At 26.1% G+C, this 24324-nt stretch overlaps 1 protein-coding gene across 2 annotated transcripts in view; it reads left to right on the top strand.

Annotated features, from left to right (window-relative positions):
• The window catches only part of LOC111621973 (ubiquinone biosynthesis protein COQ9, mitochondrial-like), a 30918-nt gene extending 7946 nt beyond the window's left edge, over positions 1-22972 (top strand). The window contains exons 4-8 of one of the 2 annotated variants that reach the window (XM_023364233.1): positions 3933-4023; positions 11418-11522; positions 16130-16285; positions 18322-18375; positions 22836-22972. In XM_023364233.1, the coding sequence (XP_023220001.1) occupies positions 3933-4023; positions 11418-11522; positions 16130-16285; positions 18322-18375; positions 22836-22874 (445 nt within the window). In that variant the 3' untranslated portion in view covers positions 22875-22972. The remainder of the gene's footprint in view (positions 1-3932; positions 4024-11417; positions 11523-16129; positions 16286-18321; positions 18376-22835) is intronic. The other variant, XM_023364234.1, reaches the window with a different exon arrangement.
• The last annotated feature ends 1352 nt before the right edge of the window (positions 22973-24324 follow it).

The following is a 24324-nucleotide window of genomic DNA, read 5'->3' as shown; positions in this document are numbered from 1 at the left end:
TTTTTTTTAATGTATTACTTGGCTTTAATTTGAGTATGTTTTTCGCGTTGGAACGAATTATTTGGTTTTACATGTAATCGTATGGGAAAAGATGATCCACCTTACGACATTTTCATGATACGATCTCAGTTTCGAAACGGATTAATTTCGTATCCTGAGGTACCACTGTACATGAATAGTGTTACAATGGTTATAACAAGAACATCATATATAAAAGTAGCCGACATTGTCCAAATGAAGAGTTTATATATTTTGATTAATTACAATAAATTTTTCTGAAATTTTAACAAAGTAGTTATAGATTTTGTATAAATTTTTCTTACTAAGATTATTTAAACTTCTTTTGAAACCAGTTGAAGAGTTGTAATTACATATTTGGAGTATTTTATAGTAGTCTCGTAGACTAGTAAGTCCTTGACAGTTATAAATTAAATGGTATGATGAGAAGTCTGTGGAATGACAGAAATAGCAATGAGAACTTGTAAAATCGATGTAAATATTATTGATAAAAAGAGTATATTTATTTAATCGTAGTTGCATTATAAGATGTTTCACATTTAAACCTATTCTTTGCAATATATAGGATTGAACGGATGGAAATTGTAGCAGATCAATATACCATGGATGATAAGTACTTTGTTTTAATAAATTTTGATCCTTATTTATTGCTTGAGAGATTACAGATTTTATTAAAAGTGTATATCCAAATTTCCAGTCTTGAATATTGTCTTGAAATAAATGCTCTGATACTCCAAATGAATTAAGAATTTTAGTTAATTTGTATTGCCATAATTGATTAAATTTATGATTTTTACTCTGATTAGTATTTTCATGATGTAAATAAGTTATTATATTATCGCTTTTAAATTTTAGTTTATAATAAAATTTAATTAGACATTTCAATAAAAAAGGGACTAGCCGAATATGATTCACTTCATGTCGTAGAGCATAGCCCGGAATAGTTCTTTCTAATTGAAATAGTTTGCGTATGTAGTAAACATGAAAGTACTCCAATTTATAAATGTAGTCTAGACTCCAAATTGGGCTTGCGTAACATATAATAGGCATAATAATAGAGTTAAATAATTTAATATGGATATTCAGATTGGAAGTTTTCAGTTTAGAACATACAAGTAGTAAGTTATCAATGGCCTGCTTTGCTTTGGCTTTCATTTTGTTAAAATATGCTTTGAAAGTTAGATTCCAGTCAAACTTGATTCCCAAGTAATCTATTTCATTTATAGTTTGTAGTAGCAAATTTTCGTGGTATAACTTAGTATTTTTTCAGATAATTTGCAATTATTTCAGAATATCAAAACTTTTGTTTTCGTTGGGTTTATTGCAAGATGTAACGAATGAAAAAATTTATTGAGTTGATTGAGCTTTCATTGTAATGAAATTTTTGTTGGGGCCAGAACAAGATCATCAGCAAAAAGAATGTAATGATATAACCTATTACCAATTATTATTCCATCAGTCGACTCGGAGAAAAGATGATCTATGCCTATGAGGTAAAAATTGAATAAATACAGGGATAGAGGATCTCCCTGAAGAATACCATGGGACAGAGATAATGATTGAGAGATACTGTTGCCTTGTTTTATCCTGATATTATAATTTGAATATAATTTACGAATTGCAGAAGTAAAATGGTCACCTGCTCCACAGGCTTTCAAGTTGTGTATCAATAATGGAACATATATTAAGTCAAATGCTTTCTGAATGTCAACAAAGGAGGCATAAACTTTTTCATGTTTTTTTAAAAGATGAAGTTGAACTATCATTAATAGAGTGAAAATAGCTGATTCGGTACCTTTATTTGTGATAAATGCGTATTGAAATTTGGCTTCTAGTTCCATAGTTTTTGTCCATAATTGAAATTTGCTTGCAAGGATTGAAGTAAAACATTTTCTTATAGTGGATAACAATGCTATCGGTCTATAGTTTTCAGGAGAGGATTGATCGCCTTTTTTATAAATCGTGAGTGTGGCTGAGTTCCAGGATTCAGGATAGTTATTAGATTTGTACATACTGTTAAATAAGTTTGGTAATTTTAGTCTGGAATTGTACGGTAGCAATTTTAAAAAATCAGTTGGAATGTTATCTTTACCCGGTGTTGTTGTTTTGCTTTTTGTTTTTTTAATAGTTTCGTTCAATTCTATAATATTAAATTCAGATTCTAATATGTTGTTGTATTTCAGTACTTATAATTAAAAGTGACTCTGTATGAATTTGTGGAAATCTTTGAAAAAAGTGCTTTCAAGTATCATAGTGTATTTTGACAGAACTTCTGGTTGAGTTTAGTTTTGGACGAAATCTCCGCACAACATTCCAAAACAATTTACCATCATTATTATTTTTAATTAAGTTTAATTCTATTTTTTGAAAATAGTTTGACTTTTTAGTTTTTAATAAATTATTGTAAGATCTTTTAGGTTTTTTTGTAGTTTTCAAAATTAAGATCATTAGGATTTTGCCTAAATTTGTTTAATTCCTCTTGTTTTTTCATTTTCATTCTGTGACAATCAGAGTCAAACCATATTTCTTTAGCTTTATTTTGAAGGTTTCTTTTATTTTTATTAAGGCATATGTAGTCGTTTAAAATCATCATCATTAGCTAGTATATTTTTACACTATTAGTATTTGTTATTTTCCGGGATGGTAAGCATACGATTATCAATCTCTGTTTGATATTTTGACATTTTATATTTTTGGGCTATTTTTAAATTGATTACTTTTCTTCTTTGAGGAGGTTAATAAAAACTTTGTTATTGTAGGAAAGTGGTCCAATATATCAAATGAGGTTATCGTGAATTCCGTACAGCAGTCCAGCAGTAGATCAGAACATATTGTGTAGTCGATTGTGGATTTACCAGTATGGGTTAAGCAGGTATATTCCGCTGGAAAATCAGGTTTAATGCGTCCGTTCAATATAAATAGTTTGTATTCGGTTATTAATTCTATTAATCTTTTCCCCATATTGTTAGCCTGTTTATCCTTGAATTTTTGGTAATTATGAATTAAATTATTAGAACCCTTATATTTAGTGTCCATCATTTTACCAATTCTGTAGTTGAAGTCTCCTAGTACAATAATGTATGGGGTTATATGGTACAATGTATTGATCTTTTTGAAGATTTCATTAATTGTAGTTAGATCACCAGGCGGCACATAAGTTATCATTATTATCAATAAATTATTATTATTATTTAATAATTTAGTTTTGTTTATAGAAATAAGAAGTAGAATATAATTAATAGATTTTTTTACTTGGATTATTTTACAGTAGTATTTTTCTATCAACATGCAAAGACTTTCTTTTGGGCAACCTGGACCTGCTGATTTACTTGCTAAAGTGGTTACTATTGTAAATTTATTGGAGAAGTTAGATATATAAAATTTGTCAGTTGTAATCCAAGTTTCTGTCATGGCAAAAATGACCAGTTTATATTTGGCCAGAATAAAATTAACAAATGAAGTTTTATGTTTGAGTCCCTGACAGTTCCAGTTTATGACAGAGATTGGATAGTTATTTTCAAGAATAGAGTGACTTTGCATTTGACTTTGTTTTATAATATACTAGTAGCCTAGGATGCCCCCTAGTGGGTGTTCTTTACAAATTTACATGAGGCACGGTTCCTTTGACTTTTTTGTTCCTATCAATATGCTCTACAGCTCTGTTAAAGTCNATTGAGTCGGATAATCGAGGCTCTACTGTATTCAGATATTCAAATATACAATATACATTTAAACTTAAAATTCCAATTAGAAATTAATCATATTTTGTTCATCATGAATTTATTTTATTTGTTCAAGTTTAAATTTTTAAAAACACATTTTACTTTGCTAATGATAAATATAATTATTAAAACTGTATTTATTGTTTATTTTTATAGTTAGATTATTTATATATTTATTTTTAATATTTTCAGAATTAGTCAAAATCAAGAACAATTGTTTCTTAGATATGCAATAGAAACAAAATTGCGTATGATAATTCCATACATAAATAAATGGCCACAGGTATAAAGTAAAAATATTTTATTTTTTAAATGTCATTTTATTATTTAAATGTCATTTTATTATTTATTTAATATGTATAGATACTGCAATTTTGATAAGATAAATTTTAATATCATAAAAATAAAGTTTTGAAATTTAAAATTCATCAATTTTATCTTTACATATATTATTTATAATGATAAAGTCAATTACTATTGTAGATTACTATTTAAAATATTTTACAAATATCATATTACTATTTATATAATAAAGAGAAAATATTTTAAAATTTATATCAAAATGCACTTTATAAATTAATGCATTGCAAGCAGATAATTGATCTAACAGTTTATTTTTATATAAATTGAAACAAATTTGAAATAGAACCAAGTATTCCATTGAATACCATTTACATATTGTAAAGTGATCAATGAATTTCTGATATATTCAAATAATCAGAATAATATAATAAATGAAATAACTATTATCAAATGATATTTGATCTACAATATGGCTAATTAATTATTAAACAGAGTAATTTTGTAAAATAAGTAAACAATTATAGTTTCATCTTGTGTTAAATTTAATAATTAGAAATAAATTTATATTAAATTTGATATAACTATTCTGCAAGGTATCAATCTGTTGATATAATTTAGTAATTTGTTCTTCCATTTTTGTTTGTTTTTCTTTGGTTTCACGTAGGTTTTTGTGGATTAAATTCCTCCTTGATATAATATAAGTAATTTGGTTAAATAGCTTATCATTAGATACTGTTATAAGATTGGAAATTTTGTTCCATAAAACTATAGAAGTGTCTAACAGAATATCTGGGTCCTGTACTGAGGTAGATGATAAGAATGTCTCACCTGATTGATCTTGACAGTGTTGTTGAATTAAATCTTCACTAATACTTTCATTCTCCACAGAAATAGCATGTAGATTTTTATCTGTTTGTAAATTATAATCCGTAATTAGCTTGGAACTTGTTGCTATGAAGTTGTTGCACTTACTCACTGATTTGGTTCTGTTGAGTGGTGGTCTTCCCCGCTTAATTGGAGAACATTGCATTTCTGTTAATATTGAAGTTTTCTTGTTAAGGATAATTATCCAGCTGTTAGTCTTCTTTAATGAACAAAAAACGTGTTAATCAAATTGGTAATTTTAGAATTATAGTCACAAGAGAAGTGCTTGTCAAAAGTCACCAGCAGCACCGGCGATTGAGATACGCCTCCCATTTCAGTGAATTATTATTTATTCAACTATTATAGCAAGAGTATGTTATCAAAAGATATTCGTTTATATCACTGAATTATTCTTTTATTTTAAATTTTGAGCCAAAAGATTTGAAAACTTTTTGTGTAAATAAAATCCAATAAGGAATTTAGGTTATGACTTAAAAACATATTTTTTTGTTTTCTCAACACTGTGCTGAGGAAAAAAGTATATAGGATAACATGGTTTCAAATTTAATAATTAAAAACATATATTCATTGGACAGTTAAAAGATGTGTATTTAGTCCTGTAGCCAGAAATAAATTATTGGGAACTACATGGGCAAGCTGAAAAAATTCTGATTAGTATTTTTCTTTTTTTCACTCAGCACTGGGCCTATTAGCTACAGTCCAAATCTGAAAAATACAACAGTAGCCTAACTTTATGTGATAAAAGCAAAAGCATATATATAGTGCATGTAGGCACTACCCTTCTTAGCCCACTCATAGCTATGGTTCTGTATGTATTAGATAGAATTTTATTTCAGTATAAAATCCTACAGCATTATGTATCAAAATAAAATTTTTTTTTGTAATTTTCAATGGTTTAACAAGTATTTTAGTGTATCTTAGCATCTAAGAAATGGATTCTGTAATTATAATAGAAATTAAGTTTCATTTTTCTCAATAATTCTAGATCTTATACCTGAATTAATATTTGTTTGTCCCTTAAAAGATAAATAGTATGTAGTTTTATGCCACTGAACTAAAATATTGAAAATTGATCAGTAAAGTAAGCTAGACATTTTCTATAGAATATCACTGATAGAAACTTTCACAACAATTTTTATTGATTTTATTTAATCAAAACCCAAATAAAACTTATTTGTTTGTTAGTAGACTTAGTCTCTTTTCCAGATTACAAGAAAAATATAAATAATTTAATCTTACACAACAAATATAATGTAAGTAATGAATAAAAAACAAGTGTTTTAAAAAAGTACTTATAATATGTGCAGCTTGATAAACACATTTCACCAACCAAAGCTTTCTGAGAAAAGTTATTTATTAAACAAACATTTTCAACCTATTATCGTAGACCATCTTCAGTTTTTTAAATTTGATGATAATTCGTTATAAAAGGGAATACAGTAGAGCCTCGATTATCCGACCCCCGATTAACAGACACCTCGGTTAACCGACCATCCTAGTCAGAAAATTTCAAATGTCCGCTAGTGATGTGGCGCTACAATATTTGGCTATGTCTTGGCTACTTTAATATTATTTTTACGTGTTTTAGCTGGCAACACTTATTCGACCATGAAAGGGAGCCAGTATTTAAACGAGACTTAATTTTCTAATTTTTAACGATATAATAGTGACGATTATTATTTTAAAAAATTTTTGTTAGGCTTAACATCGATGAAAATTCAACGCGAAGTAGGTTAATAGCGATATACTAATATACTAATTACATGGGATATAATAATATACTACACTAATAATGGATTTTTTCATACTTTTCGGTTATCCAACTTTTCAATTATCCGACCAACCCCAGTCCCCAATTGAGTCGGATAATCGAGGCTCTACTGTATTCAGATATTCAAATATACAATATACATTTAAACTTAAAATTCCAATTAGAAATTAATCATATTTTGTTCATCATGAATTTATTTTATTTGTTCAAGTTTAAATTTTTAAAAACACATTTTACTTTGCTAATGATAAATATAATTATTAAAACTGTATTTATTGTTTATTTTTATAGTTAGATTATTTATATATTTATTTTTAATATTTTCAGAATTAGTCAAAATCAAGAACAATTGTTTCTTAGATATGCAATAGAAACAAAATTGCGTATGATAATTCCATACATAAATAAATGGCCACAGGTATAAAGTAAAAATATTTTATTTTTTAAATGTCATTTTATTATTTAAATGTCATTTTATTATTTATTTAATATGTATAGATACTGCAATTTTGATAAGATAAATTTTAATATCATAAAAATAAAGTTTTGAAATTTAAAATTCATCAATTTTATCTTTACATATATTATTTATAATGATAAAGTCAATTACTATTGTAGATTACTATTTAAAATATTTTACAAATATCATATTACTATTTATATAATAAAGAGAAAATATTTTAAAATTTATATCAAAATGCACTTTATAAATTAATGCATTGCAAGCAGATAATTGATCTAACAGTTTATTTTTATATAAATTGAAACAAATTTGAAATAGAACCAAGTATTCCATTGAATACCATTTACATATTGTAAAGTGATCAATGAATTTCTGATATATTCAAATAATCAGAATAATATAATAAATGAAATAACTATTATCAAATGATATTTGATCTACAATATGGCTAATTAATTATTAAACAGAGTAATTTTGTAAAATAAGTAAACAATTATAGTTTCATCTTGTGTTAAATTTAATAATTAGAAATAAATTTATATTAAATTTGATATAACTATTGGATAACTGAAATTTTGGTTATTCTTCATGTTAGAAAAATTTGTGTCACTCTAATTTTATTCCATCATCCACTTGCTATTATCATCTGAATATAGATTACATATATATATTATGGATTTAAACTTCATATGAAGTGCTTTTATAGTCTTGTGTTTGTCTTAGGAAAGCTGATATTGAAACATTTAATATTATTAGGTTTTTGTAAATGATAATCTGTTAAATCAAAAGATTTTAATTTAGATAAAAATTTGAAGAAGAAAAAACAATTGCTAGAGGAGAAATGTTCTCTGGTAGGCTCCCAACTTTAAAAATAGAAAATTTATCTCATATTCTTGAAATGGTTGAAATGCTATTGAAAATTATTGAATAAGTATTAATAATAGTGCTTATGTTAATAAATAAATACATAATATTTTAGATTACTGGAAAGTTGCCAAAAAAATTGATTTCATGAAATATGAGAAATAACATATTTACAATTAAAAAATGAATAATTATGAATCCATACAACATTTTTAAACAGGATGCTATCTTGTTATTAGTCTTAATATCACCAGTATTATAAAAATGATAGAAAACCATAAAATGTTTGATAAAAATATCAATATATTCCATGACCAAAAAAGAAACCAAACATTATATATTTGATTGCATTTGACAGAAAGGATATAATACTACACAATAATTTAGTAATATTTTAAAAAATTTTTTGAAGCAAAAATTTCTAAAACAGTGAAACATGTGGAATTTACTGGATTATACATATTCTGATCTTACTATCTTTTTGTCATTTTTATTAATATATCAGACTGCATGAGCTACAGTTGAAAAAATGAATTTGCTTCATTTTGGTTTACCTTTCATTTACTTCTCTTTTTATTTTCTATTTTTTCTAAAAGGGAGTGTGATGAAGCAAGAGAATTTTTTATAGTTATATAGTAGAGTAATCTTTGTAATCTGACATATGTTGGATCTGTGGGTGTCAGATTACAGCAGATTGTTGTTTATTGGATTCTGTATGTGTATATGTGCATAGTGTACAGTAAAAAAATGCACTTGGTTACAGGTTAATTTATAATCACAGTTGTGATTATTTTGCTAACTGCACATGCAACAAACAACTAGTGACTGAGAGAAAACATGTACATTAATCTCACTCTGTCTCATATGTCAACAAGTAGTAACACGAAAATTGGGCTACAATTTGAAAAAATTATAGACCTATAAATTTCCATTGTTGTCTGTCCATCCATCTGTCTTTCCTTAATCTGAGTTAGCTAGATAGATAGATGAAAGACGAGACTAGATGTGGAAACCTTAGGGGCTGGAGGCCCTGATTAACTATATATGAACTTAAGATGCTAGTTGGAATCATGTTATTTTAATTCAAAACTTTTCCCTTGAAAGTAGTTAATAGATGACTGGCACAACTCCTTTGCTAACAGAAAAGTATGATTTACAGGGACAAGATACTACTAATAATTTGAGGTGGAAAGCATATATTTTAAACTAAATGAATTAAAATTATGATTAAAAATTGTAGCCTGGCATTGTGATGATGTCACAGTAAATAATTGTTTGTTTCATATGCATTACCCTGGGAATGTTGGACTGGTGAATGACAAGACTGTAGAGACTCTACTCAGTCTGCTGTATTTAGTTACTGATATTTACATTATTTATTTTACTTTTTGTTTCAGTTATTTTGAGTTTTGAGAGTTGAGTTATGTTAAACCTCAATTGCTATCTCAACATTTTCCAACCAAAACTTTGTTTGCATAATTTCATACCGAAAATTAGTAATGAATGAATTGGATCCTACTAATTTAGGGTTTAAATATGATTAAAACATTAAATAACATTCTACTATATTTTTGTAACCAGATATTAATAGAAACACAAGTTAAGAAACATTTTAATTTTTGTAAGCAAGTTCAATATGCAAATTAACAGTGTGTAAAAGACCATTACCAAACAGACAAAGCAAGCTAGACTTCATTTCTGCTGTTGAATTGTAAGTGCTTGATTGATTGATTTTATGCTGATTAGAAATTTTTCTTCTGTTAAGTTGTTTTCCTTAATCAGCTTAATTGTTAGATTTTGCAAATTGTACTAATAATCAATTTTGTCATTGTTGTAAATACTGAATTTGAACTTTATAATATTTGAGTTTTATACTAATTAGTGTTGTTGAAATCATAATTTTTGTTTTGTAGTCAGTAAGTCCAATAGTTAAGACAGTTACAGTTTAATAAAGCTTTTGATATTTTACAAAATTTGATGCAAGTGTTGTTTCTTTCATATTTTGGACCTTGCAAAGTGAGTAAAAGATAACCACAATAATGTTATTAACCATGGCTCCCCAACCAAATGAAGACAAAAATGACATCAGAGAAGAATTTCCAAATTACAAATAGATGAAAAAGTATCTGTTGGTTGAGTATGGCTTCCTGAATGAAAGAACAGATAAATAGGTTTGAAAAAGAAAATTTTGAGTCATTTACTATAAAATTATGTATATTACTATACATAATTTTATGCTACTTTTTTTATTTTTTTGAAATCAAATACCTGTTTCCAAGGTGGATATTTTCAAATCAGATTTTGATGTGAACAATGAAATGTGTATTTTTAACAACAATCCAAACAAATTTTTTTGAATCGATGTCTAAAAAATTCCATAAAACTGTGCATATCAGTGTTAAAAAGTTTTATTATGCATTCTCACAAATTAAAATATCAGAAATTTGATTAATTTTAAAGAATACAGGACCAAATTCAAAAACCAGATAAAAAAATATGAAATCTGAATGATTCAGTCAGAAGGAATAGAATGCTGTACATTGTATAACTATACATAAGGATGAATAGTTATACGATTAAGAAACAAGAACACTTCCAAACATTCTTGTTAATTTTATTTTTTATTCTAAAATTTCATATCTGGAACTAATCTTTTTTTTACGAGTCATTTTATAAATTTATTAGAAATGAAGTTACATTTTTTAAAACAATCATTCTTCAGGGAAAATTCCTGTATAACAATTACAATTTGTTAATGCAATTTCAAAAATCTAGAATTTACTCAGTTTTGTTACTTACATCTTCCAAGTTCTTTCAAATTTATCAGAAACTTGCTTTATTTAAATAATATCAATAAATCTCACTTCTCAAGCACTTTTCAATTGAAAGAGACCATTTTTAGATACACACATAATTATAACTAGTTTTCAGGTCAAAACTTTTAAAATCTTTGAACATATCGGAATAAATAATTTTCATAAACAAAAAACTTAAAATTCTCAGAACAAAATTTAAACTTATTGAATGCATTCAATTCCAAAACACACTCATAATCTAAAATGGATGATCTTGCAATATCTCTTGTCAATACTTTCTAATGGTATTCCAAAATTTGTCTTTGTTAATAATTTATGATTTGTAAAAGAACATTAAAAATTTTAAACTCAAAATCTTTAAACAATTTTTCACTTTTCAGATTTTCATATTTACAAATACTGTAATAATATTTGAAATTAAATTTAGTTTTCTTTAAGAAATTCTATTATTCTTAAGAGATTATATATTAAATATTAATATTTCTATTTTCTTTTTCTATTTTAGAAAGTATTTCTTAAATATTAAAGAAAAATTTAAATTATTATTTATTTAAAATTTTTTTCAATATGTTTAGGCAATGGCAATAATGATGATGCCTCAAAATGCTCCAACTGCTTTGAGTAACTTAATGGATCTAGTAGATACAATTTGGTTTTATGCAGGTGATAAATCATTTAATGTAAGTAATGAAATTAATATTAAGTCAGTGTTTTAGTAGTTTTCATATTTAATTTATTGAAAAGTACTTTGTTAAATAAAGTATATTTCAGGACCAAATGATAATAGGTGACATTGATTTTTGTATTTTCTAAGATACTCTTGAGGATAGTGGATAAGGATAGAGGTGAGAAATGTAAACATTTCTCACCTCTCTATATCTGACTATTTAATTATTAAATAGTAACCATAGTGAGAAATGTTTACATTTCTGACTATTCTTAACTGTTCTTAAATTCATCAAAAATTTTAATAAAGGACAAACAATCTGCGAGATTGTATCAGCCTATAATATGGTTACTATTTAATAATTAAATACTCAGATATAGAGGCGGTGCCTAATGCCTACCTTTAGGCAAAATTACTGAACATTTAATTATTAAATATTAGCTATATTATAGCTCAATATAATCTGACAGTTCATTTGACTTTAATCAAAAATCAGGTTAATAACTGTTTAAATTCTAATAAAATTTAAAAAATAAAAATTTAAATATATTGCTTGGAAATTTGCTTAATATTAAATATTTGAAAATAATGGTAATTATAGGGTATAGATTACTGCTATAACAATAACAAATATTGAAAATCATTGGAAAAAATATTGTTTACATCAAATTGAAAAGTGATTAATTAAGATAGTATTTTTTTTTCATGAATGTATATTTAAAACAATAATTAAATATTTAATGAAATCTCAAATAGTTAGTAATTAGTTTTTTAATCAAATTCTGATGTCAACTGTGATAGTCATACTTATAAATGTTAGCCAAATATTAGTTTTGTAAATGTTATAAATAATAATTAACTGTTGGATAGATGTTGTTTGCCAGTTTTTTCATCAACTGAATAAAGATGAAAAACTCCAAGTGTTTAAATAGTAGCATGGTTTTGTATTTGAGAATCATAAAATAATTTAATATTAGTCTTTTGCATGGATTGACCAATATAATATTTCAAAAAATAGACATTATTGATTGAATCTTGATTTTCTGTATTTACCTATTTACATTTCCAGTTTACAATTCCAGGCTGATGTGATATAACATTTTTACTATTTGTTCACTCTTACTTTGTGAGCCCATACAAGTCATTTAGTTATAAATTCTCAATTATCTGACTCAAACAAATTTTCTGTGTTGTGATATGGTCAACCTCATAAATTATTAGATTATTAAGTACTTGGTTGTCAATTAATTTTTCATTAAATTTTTGATAATCTGTACATAGAGAATGTTGTTAAAAAGCCATCAAATCACCACTAATATTTATAATAATAAAAGCAGATTATGTATATAATGATCCATATTTTAAATTATATCCTGTTCTTCAGTTTAAAATTAAATTTAATTAAATGATAGTTTACTAAGATTTAATTTTGAAATCAATACTGTTAAAAAGCATAACTCTTGTCTTAGAAACATAATTCTTATATTGATTAAAATGACAAATTTTAATTTCTTTTTGTTAATAACAATTAAGTATCAGTAAAATAGATACTTATCAAAGACTGTACTTTGATATAGGCTACATTACTACAATGGTCAGCTATTTGGCTGAAAAATGTCATTTAGTTTGGAGAAGAGTGAGGGAGAGATAAAACATAAAACACAAAATAGAATGAAAATAACTTTTGAAATCTCAGATATTTAAAAATATTGTTATTTATTCCTTTTTGAAATAAATATAACTTAATAAATGATCTTAAGCAAATCATCTGTGTGGCTTACAGAATTGTGTTTGTTTTCAAAATTTAAATACTTTGCCATTTTTCATTAATTGCAATGAAGAATCAAAAAATGTAATTAAAAATTGGGGGTCCATGATTTCATTTTCAAGATATAAGGTAATTTCACAAGTGCACAGACAAAGCAGTATTGCATGTATCGTGCGACTTTGTCATGCGATGTTCCATTGTCACTACTACATCTTCTATGGGCTTTGCTATAGAATCATGTTTGTTCTCAAAATTTAATGGGCTGATTTTGATAAAACTTTGCCATTTTCTGTTAAGAAAGAAAAAAAAGGGGATGATAATTTATTATTGTTGTTGTTGTTGCTATTGTGATCTATGTAATTTTAATATTTTTTTAAATTTTACTATTTGTGTTGTGGGTATTTCCCACAGAGGTTCTCTGGTTCCAAGTATAAAAATAGAACCTTCTTTTGTGACTGAACCTTCCTTCCTTTGTGTGTACAAGAATAGGACATGTGCTCAATAAAAGCTCTGTAGTAAAGTAGTAAAATCTAGTTTTTTGTCCTTAAAACATACAAAATCTGAACATTTTCTATTAATTGCAGTGAGGAATCGAACAATGTAATGAGCAGTGCCGTCTTTAGGGCAGGGCCTACAGGGCCCTGGCCCAATGTCCCCAGGCCATAGGGGGCCCCTAATCCAAAAGTAATATAGTTACGAATAAAAAATAGGTTAATTAAAATAAACAAATTATTAAAAATATCAAATACTTTATTTCTCCTATACATAGTTAAAAATGATCTTAAAACTAAGCAAACTTACAAAATTTTGATACTTCTTATTCACTACACCTCAGCCGAAAACAGTACTTTCTTCCTGCTGTGCGGAAAGAAAATTCCATTTCCTGGCCGAGGGAGATGAAAAATCGTATATACTCCACTGGAGGAAACAAATAATGCATCCCTAGGTCTGTAATATACTATTGTTTCTGTTTCATTAAGGGGACTCCATCTTGGTCCTGGCCCAGGGCCCCTTATGTTCTAAAGATGGCACTGGTAATGAGGGTCCATTTAAATGTAAAAAATAGGAGTCCATGACTGTTTTTGATATACAAAGGTATTAAAATGACAATGCCCTTGCTCTCTGATGCAACTGAGCATGCCTAACAGAATTTAGGTCTAGGGTCAAGGATCAAGAATAAAAACAGCATTGTATGTGTCTAATAGAAAATAGGCACAAAAATGAACAAACACAAGAACAAAGCAATCATCATCAATTGCTTTGTTCTTGGATTACTTCTCCACGTTGGAAAGTGCAAGGATCATCTCTCCATACCAGACCAGTGCAATGGGAATGGGTGTGTCTCCCATGGCCATCAGATACAAGGATTGCTTTTTTTGTGCCTAACAAGTATAGGAATTGCTTCTTTCTTTCTGGCTCCACCTCAACTCTATCATGATATGACAAAGTTGCATGATGTCCTAGTATTTGTTTTTATTTATCTATTTATTTATCTTATTTTGTTACAATATAGAATATATCTACATGTAGCAGGTGCATAACAAGCTTTTTTTAGCTCCTGCTACAAGGAAAAACAGAACAAAACAAAAATAAAATGAAAATATTAAACACACCATCTTTTTTTTAACATATTTAGTATTTTTGTTGTACAGATCAGACGTAATTAATTTTTTACTAACATTCTTATATCGAAGACATTTCTCAAAAGAGTTTTTTAATTTGATATAGTGTGGGAATAGTTGATTCCATAATACAATTGACTTATCAAAAATGCATTTTTGTCTGAAATTTAATTAAATTAAATTTAAGAATTATAAATTTGTTTATTTCTAATTTACCTAAGTTTATTTACAATGACATTATGAGTATACAAAAACCTATCAATATCATACACAGTATCTTTATTTATTAGTTTACATTAAATCTCTATTAATATATTTTTTTAAACATTAATTAGTTATTAACAATCGCAATTCAAGAGCAAACAACATGAATGTAGGTAGAAATATTAATACTTCTGCATTTCTAGGAAGTAAGCAATTTGGTTGTCATAAATACTTCCAACTTCTCTAAACATACTGTTCATTCACTAAATATACTACTAGGTAGATCTGCAAAAAAATGATGAACCTCAACTGCAGAATTTAATTTTTTACTTTTCGTTATTAATAATAATTTTTTACTTTTCATTAGTAATAATAATTTTTTTAAAAAAATAAAAACGTATATAATTTTTATTATTGAATAGAAGATACTTTCCTCCACTTTATTCTAAGGCTTAGACTCTAAGCCCTCTGTTTCAAGTAGTTCCAAATAAATCAGCGGATATTTGGCCGAATATTTGGTATTCTGTATCTAGAAAGGAAAGAATATTTGGTATTTGGCAACAGTAACATCTGCATAATTATTAAGTATTCAATCAAAAACTCCTATTCAGTTCATCCTTAATTTAAGTATACTAAATACAAAGACATTTTCAAATGTCAACTAAAAGTATGTTTAAAAATTAAATTGAAGACATAGTCTGTTGAAAAAAGGAATCATTATTTATTCACTTTCAATTTAGTTTTTAAACATAATTGCCATTTGACAAAATTCTACAATTTAATTGAAAAAGTATATTATTAATATTTCTAACATCATCTGATTACATGAAAAATACTAATTATTTCCTAGTGATATTATTATTTTTAATGGTAATATTTACTTAATGTTTAACTAGCAAAGACACACTAACTGAGATCAATGTTGACATTTTTGTAATAAAACTAACAATACAAAATTGATAATATAATTTTATTTTCTTTTTATTACATAATGTTACTTTTTATTACAAATATTATATTTTTTAGCTTTCTTGGTATGGAAAAAGAATTGGTCTTGCCACTATGTACAAGATTACAGAACTTTGCTTAATTCAGGATTCTAGTGAAGATTATAGAACAACTTGGTTGTTCTTAGATAGACGAATGATGGAATTTATTAATATGAAGAGCTTTACCTACCAGGTATGAAAGAAAATTATTTTAAAGTTATACCAATTAGTTATACCAATTAAAAGAAAACAAAATTTTTTAAAATGAATATTTAGATATGAGTTAATTTTAAAAACACTATACAGTATTAATATTATACAAATTGGGAAGAAGCAGTGGTGGTTCATGATAAGCACTTCAGAACTTCAGCATCACAATGAAAAATAAAATCACAGAATAATGTCTCTCTTTTTATTACATAGTAATCATATATAAATTATTGTAAACAATTGGAATCAATTTTTTTGAAAATCAAAATCACTGCTAATCAAAGCAGTATCTGAAATAAAAATGATTTTATTAAAGCACTTTGGGTGTCATATACTCTTCTATAAAGCACTGTTAAACAGTGCAGTGCTAACTATCAAGGCTATCTTCCACTCAGAGATTATCCTGCTTATTCAGTCTAAAGATACCATAAAATGTTCAAAATGGCACCACATTGCTTAGCAGTGCTGTTGCAGGTAGGTGCATGGCAGGAATTAGTTATTGGGTCAGAGCAGGGTGCATAGCACTCTGTGACCTATAAATGTTAATATGAAACAGAAAAGATTTTGAATCTTAAATTTATTTATTTTAATTATATTTAAAAAATATTTTTTTAAATTTAATTATATACTATAATTATTTATATTGTATATAAATTATATAATGTATATATGTATATATTATACAGGATCAGTCAAAAGTCCCTTGCACCCTTTTCAAAACTACTGAAGATATATTAATTTTGTTGATGTAGTTCACATAGGAAGTCATTTATGGAGAAATGGATGGGACCTTGAATATCATTTTCAAGGTCACTTATGTTATAATTTTTTAATGAGCAGAGATAATGTAACCTATCCAATTCTCTATAAGTGACTTTCTACATAACTATTAACAAAATTAATATATCTTCAATACTTTTGGAATGAAAAGGGTGCAAGGGACTTTGCCTTCTTAAAATACACAAAATAACCATGTACAATACTGTTAAAATTAACATTAAAAAACAATACTTAAGCAGCAACATATAAACTCTTTTTATCTCTATGTCCTTAATATTTTATTTATTTTTTTTTACATTGTCTATTTGGACCTTATTTATAAATAGGACTTATTATACTGGTGTAGTTTCTAATTAGCAAAGAAAGGTAGTCTTAGTCAAAAGTTAAAACAAAACATATTTATTTTTACCTGAAAACAAAAAAGCAAGATAGAAACATTAGATCAAATATTTTTTGCTGTTTAAAGGTGGTGCTTCTTTGACTTTTAAAACATATTTTTAATTTAATTAAAATAAATTAATTTTACTTTACATAACAAACTATATTTGTATCATTTATCATGTATAGTAGTATTTGTTACTTGGCACCCCCATATTAGACAGTCAAGAGGCACATCTGATAAGTATATTATGACTAATGTCCGATTTTTAAAATTTAGTTATACTCTGTTTTATTGTTAAATACTTTTGTTTTGCCTCATTATTAGAGATTTATGTCCACAAAAGAACTTTTGAATATCAGTAGGAAAAAAACTTTCACATTTAAATAAATTCTAAAAATTTTAATTGAACATTAACTGACGATAACTTTATTATTCATGTAGAATTTATTATAATAAATATTATAACTGGTTATAATAACAGTTGATCAAAGGTTTCTTTTGTGGATATATGACTCTCATAATCAAAAAAGACTTCAAAATAATTTGAACTTTGTATTATTAATGTCTCCAATAAAGCAGTGTATAACAAAATAAATCAAAAAATAAATGGAATATTTATACTAGCTACTTTATTCTGATTGGATTTTTTTAGATATTGTTATTGATATCATTTATAAATACAGTAAAACCTGTCTGAAACAGAACCTTAATAAAACAGAAACCTGCTTAAATGGGAAAAAATATTTGGTACTGTGTGAATACAGTTTACACAGGTTTCACTGTATAAACATATTTGTATAGTATTGATTTTTACAGATTTATTATGTAATTTTTTTGTTTTAAAAATAATATTTCAGTTGCAAGAAAATAAAGAATTATTATCAGATCTCTTTTTAGGGAGTATGCTTACTGTAAGTTGTATTTTAAAATTTTGATCTTTTACTCTATTTGCAAATTTAATTTATAATAGCTTTTTATAGTATTTTTATAAAANTTTTCCCTGAAATTTTACTCATTTATCTTCTGTATTTGTATGTTTTTAAGACATTAAATATATTGAGAATAAATTCCACAAATAAATCTTAATTGTTAATTAAGTGGAATGCTGAAAAATAAGTACAAATGTTATTGAATATCAAATAAATTTCAATAAATTTTTAATTAAAAAATTTTTTTTTCTTCTATTTAACTTACCTTGAAAGTTTCAAATGTAAAATTTTTAATTGTTAATCAATTTTTCTATTTTATTTACTTATTTACCTGCCTTCTAATAAGACAGTTAGATGATGTACTCACCTTATTTTCAAATTTCAGCTTAAAATAACTAATCCAAATTTAATTATAATTAAATTTATAGTATTGTGGTTAGTTTAAAACCTGAGAAACAACAAATAAATACCCTTTTCCACTGTTAAAATTAAGTTTTAATTTTGAAAATATGGAATTGGCACGAATGCTTTTAATTGCCTTAATGAATATTCTTGGAATTCTTATATTATTTCGAGCAAATTCTAATTTTATAAATGATTAATTAAAGAAATTAATTTATTTTTGAATTTTCTGTAATTATGTATGTACTGTACTTCATACAGCACACGCGCCAAGATTTACAATTATTATACAGATTTTTATTGTTAACTCTTGACATTTTTATGGTAAAATAATGCTACAAATTGGATATAACTATGAAAAGACAATTAATAAATCAGATAATTATTAATTCTTTCTGTATTGAGAACACTAAGACCTTCTTGTTGTGTCCTCGATAAAACCCCCGAAATTCTGATTAAAAAATGACACTAAAAAATTAAAAATAAAGCAGGCAGGCAAGTAAGGGGTGTGTGCTATAGTTAAGACCTAGGCACAGACAAATAAATTAATCACAAAATTTCATTTTAATTTCTATACATTCAGCATATACAATACAATAATGGCACAACCATATTCAGAACTTTATAAATTTTCTTTGCAATAAACCATTAACGGTTATTATTCTTAAATGACTAGATACATCATAAAATGTTAGGTAGGAAATAGTTGTTTTTTTTTCTTATACTATAAATATTTAATAGTATTTGTTATCATTTTCATAAAATTAATAACAATATACTATGTCATGAGTCGTACAACAATGTATCAAATTGAAAAACATACGAAATGCAGTTAACGAAGCTAGAATCAAGAAAAGGAAATTCATACAGGGCCAGCAAATGTAAAGGTTATCCGGAGTGGTCTTGCTACGCGCCACGAACCTAGTATCGAGCTATGTGAGGAACAACACCCAGTGTTGTTCCTAAATACACTAATGATTCTACTCATGTACACTCGTGCTGATTCCACGACGAATTATGTGATTAACAACACCCAAATCTTTGAACATTTACCTTCACCCTCGAGTGGTGACGTTTCGACTTTCTCGCAGGCATTCCTGGTGTAAACGTTACCTTTGATGGCCCCATATTTAACTACTTACGCCTAGTTTAACTTATAACGAAAATATATATATATATACTATAAATTATAGAAATTTAATGGTATAAAGTACAATAATTCCAATCTTCATAAATCTGATTATATTGAAATAATAGTATAAATTGTAGCAATTTTATTAACACAATAGTTTTAATAATGAACTGTATATAAACCACGAATTTAAAAATTCAAGAAAAAATGCAGAAAAACATTTAGGGATCCTATAATGAATAATAAAAGTCATCTTTACAATTATACAGTACAATTATTCCAGTAATAATCATTCAATTAATAACATGGAAATGCTTTTATTGGGAAATAAACAGTTTACTTTATCACATTTCTGATTATTGTTAGTTTATAATCAAAATATTTTACAAAATTTTAAGACCATTTTAAGACATAGTTTTGACTAAATGTTTAGATTGTAAAACTACTTTAACTTGCATTAACTACTAATACAATAAAATCTGTGAAAGCCAGAATTGCACAGGATCAATAAACTTTTTGTCTTAGGCTTGGTTCACACTATGTGACAAAAGTTATTTTGATAAATACTTCTGAAGTCATCTACCAACAAGGTGTTATTTTACTAGATTAGTAGTGTGCAACTGTGGGTTGCAACCCCCAGAGGGGTTGAAAGAAAATTTTTTGGGGTTGCCAAATTCAAAGAAATTTATTTGACGAAAATTATAAGGCTTTTCTTCAACAAGTATCAGGTACCAGTAAAATAGTGAAATGAAATTATATTATTTATAAAAATAGAACTATATTTTTTTACGAAAACAATTGTCTATATTAGTACCTACTACAGACAGAGGATGACTGTAGTACGGCATGTGATTTCCAATACAGATCCGAACATAGAAGCAATCATAAGCTCTTTACAAGCCTCTTACATACCTCACTTTGAATTCTTATGATATAAAGTTTTTTAAAAGTATTTTTTCATTAAATAAATATTTATACCCATATGCATAAGTAAAATTATTGTTTCATAAAATTATGTGTTTTATTCAGATTTCTAATAAGGCAGAAACATAAGTGCAAATCCCAGAAAGAATTTCACTTTAACTACATTGATGATTAAAAAAATGTCTACTGTCTATTCAGAGATCATGACAATATTTACAAAAATGGGGGGTCTGAAATGAAAATAGTTTGTGCACAGGGCTGTGCCGTGCTATGATGCAGAGATGCGGCCACATCAGGCAGCACCGTGAGGGGGCGGCATAAAAAACATTTAAGGGGCAGAATTTCAAAGACTTGCATCATACTTAGAAAATCTACCGCACGGCCCTGTTTGTGCACCACTGTACTAGATGATTAATCAGAAACAAATTACTATTTACATTTAGAAAACTGATAAAACACTTATTTTGTATTGAAGATATCATTTCAGTTAACTAAAGAAGTAAATAAATTTTTATCAATGAATCAATTTTCATTCCAACTATCATTTATTAAAATCATAACTTAATATTTTGGACAACTACCAATTTAATAACTCAATAACTACCATAAAACTTAATTTCTTGATTAATTTTTTTATTCATTTTCTGTGTCATAAATAGAAAATTGGCAAATGTTACTAAATGAATTGAAATAGATCATCATGTGATATACAATCTTAATATTTATTGAATCAGTTTCTGAACAAAAAATGATAAAGTTTAACTTGTTTGACTTTTTTGTATTTTTAAAAATTGCCAGGAAGATAATTGTATATTCACAAAAAATATAAAAGACTATACAATAAAAAGTCTTCTTATGTTCTTTCTCACACCTCAGGAAAATAACAGTCTTACGGCAGAGTCAATCTTTATTTGGAGGCTACTCATCTGCCTCAATATCTAAAACATTAAAAAACTCCTCTGGTGATGGCACAAGTAAAAATATACATTTTGTACAATTAAACATATATAGGGTGATTCAAAAGTCACAGAAATTTCAAAAAATTAATAATTCACAAACTATTTACAGTAAGATGATGCAGTTTTCACAGAAACGCTTAGAAAGAAGCAGGATTTTTTAATGTGTAATAAAAATTTTAGTACCAAAATAGTTACATTTCTTGCCATAGATGGCACTTGATAAGATTACATAATTTCTGTAGTTGTTACTAGAGCTTACACTAAGAATATTTTTTTTTATTCTTATGTTAACAAATTACAAATGCTTTCAGTTTCCTAGTGCCATCTATGGCAAGAAATGTAACTATTTTGGTACTAAAATTTTTATTACACATTAAAAAATCCTGCTTCTTTCTAAGCATTTCTGTGAAAACTGCATTATCTTACTGTAAATAGTTTGTGAGTTATTAATTTTTTTAAAATTTCTGTGACTTTTGAATCACCCTGTACAATTTTACAAAATACACATTTTGTAAAATTGCCAGAATGGTAACTGTTTGACTTTGTTGCTTGTTGTGCAATTTTTGTCATTTAGAGTTAAATGAAAAAAATTTTCATTTAACTCTAAATGACAAAAATTACATAATATCAATCTAGCTTTATATATGCTGGAACAAGAAAATAGTCACTGCTTCAAAATGCAAACGTTCTTTTTTACCAAGTTCTAATATATGCATAGTGTTTGCTATATTTATTGAAGTTACTTCAAAATAAAAGGAAAAGGACAGGTGAAATACATTCATTTATATATTCATAATCTTTTACATTTTAAATAAATTATTAGAAACATTATTAAAAACATTATTTTTTCTTAAATAATTCTAAAATATTTAATTTAATGTCATTCTTTTAATATAAATAATCTTTTGTATAATTAAGAAATAATATCATATTTTTAATTTTTTTAAAGAAGAAAAGTTATATTTCAAATAAATTTTTTTCCAATTTGTACTGTTTTTTTTTTGATTTTTGAAATTATTTTTCAGGTTCGTAATGTTCTTGGTTTAAGAAGAATGGCCAAATAAATGTGATATGTGTAATTTATTAGGTTTGGTTCATTGTAAATGTTTTAGTATAAGTAATATAACTTTATATAAAATGATTGCAATTATTTTCATTTAGAAAATAAACATTTTTTATAATTTATTAAATAAATAATAATCAAAAATGTTATTTTTGTTGGAAATATTTACTTTTGAAAAATTTACATTACACTTAAACAATTTGCACTTCCTAAAAGAAACTTGATTGATTAATAAGTTTCTGTCAGTGTCAATAGAATGTTTTTCCCAAAGAAATTTTGAATTTAATTTTCATAAAACTTCATAATTTAAAAAAATAATTGTTTTTGAACAATATAAATTATTATTAAAACTTAAAATAGAGAGATTTTACTATTATCAAACTGAAGAAATACTTATCTAAAGTGATCAGATTTTTTACAGAGTATTGTTGGATGGGTTTGTCAATAGAGATGGACAAGGTAAATAAACAAGATTGTATAATATTTTTTATTCCATATTTCATAAAACGTTTTTTCTGTCAACAAACTAAAGCAAACACAAAAATCTATAAAAGTAGTGTTTGCTGCTTACAGGAGCAATATTTTGAATACTGATTTTTGCATTGCCAACAGTTATTCTTTTAGATTTCTAATTTGATTGGTTATAAAATACATTGTCACGTTTCTAACTGGATACTGATTACCAGTAGTTTTTATTCTATGTGGCATAAAATCAGAAATAGAAAGAAGCATAAAAATGGCTTCTGTTCTTTTCATTGTTTCTATGGAGTTGTCTATAAGAATTTTTATAAATTTTCTAATGTTTTTAGATGATTTTGTATGCTTAGATGAAACTTTAAATGCTATGTTTTGCTAGAGCCACATATATTTTGATGTTGTAAAACAGATAAAACTTGATAGACTAATACACCACTTCAATTTTATGTGAAATAAATTAGCTACTTTTCAGTAAGTTCTGATACTTCCTTCTATCATGTTAACAAAATTATTATTTTCATATTTCAATATTTTAATACTAATGGCAGTAATTCTTAGTACAGTGAAACGTGGTTAACTCGAACCTGGATAACTCAAAGTCACATTTACTTGAAGTCATTTCTTTCCCCAATCATCTAGCATAACATGATAAATTAAACAGTTAACTCCTGGAAACTTTTTAACTCTAAGTCTGAATTTTTTATCGTATTGATTGGAATTAATCAGGTTCCACTGTATTACTTTTCAGTCAAATAATTAATATATGTTTTTGTGCAATAACTCTTCCACCATTTTTAATAAAACTACATTGTTAGTATGGCAGAAGAATAAGATGAGTAATTAATTCAATGGTTTCTCAGTTTACATATATTTGGCATGAAATTTTGTTTTAAATATTTTACACATCAGAATTTTTGTGTATTTGGCATATAAGAAAATCTAGTTTTTGTTCGTGATAAATTTCCAGTTAGTTT

This window comes from Centruroides sculpturatus, unplaced genomic scaffold (assembly GCF_000671375.1).
Source record: "Centruroides sculpturatus isolate CEXI.00-Female unplaced genomic scaffold, Cexi_2.0 scaffold82, whole genome shotgun sequence".
NCBI classification, from domain to species: domain Eukaryota; kingdom Metazoa; phylum Arthropoda; class Arachnida; order Scorpiones; family Buthidae; genus Centruroides; species Centruroides sculpturatus.
The sequence above is the reverse complement of the archived record's forward strand: the minus strand, read 5'-3'. Positions and strand labels throughout refer to the sequence as shown.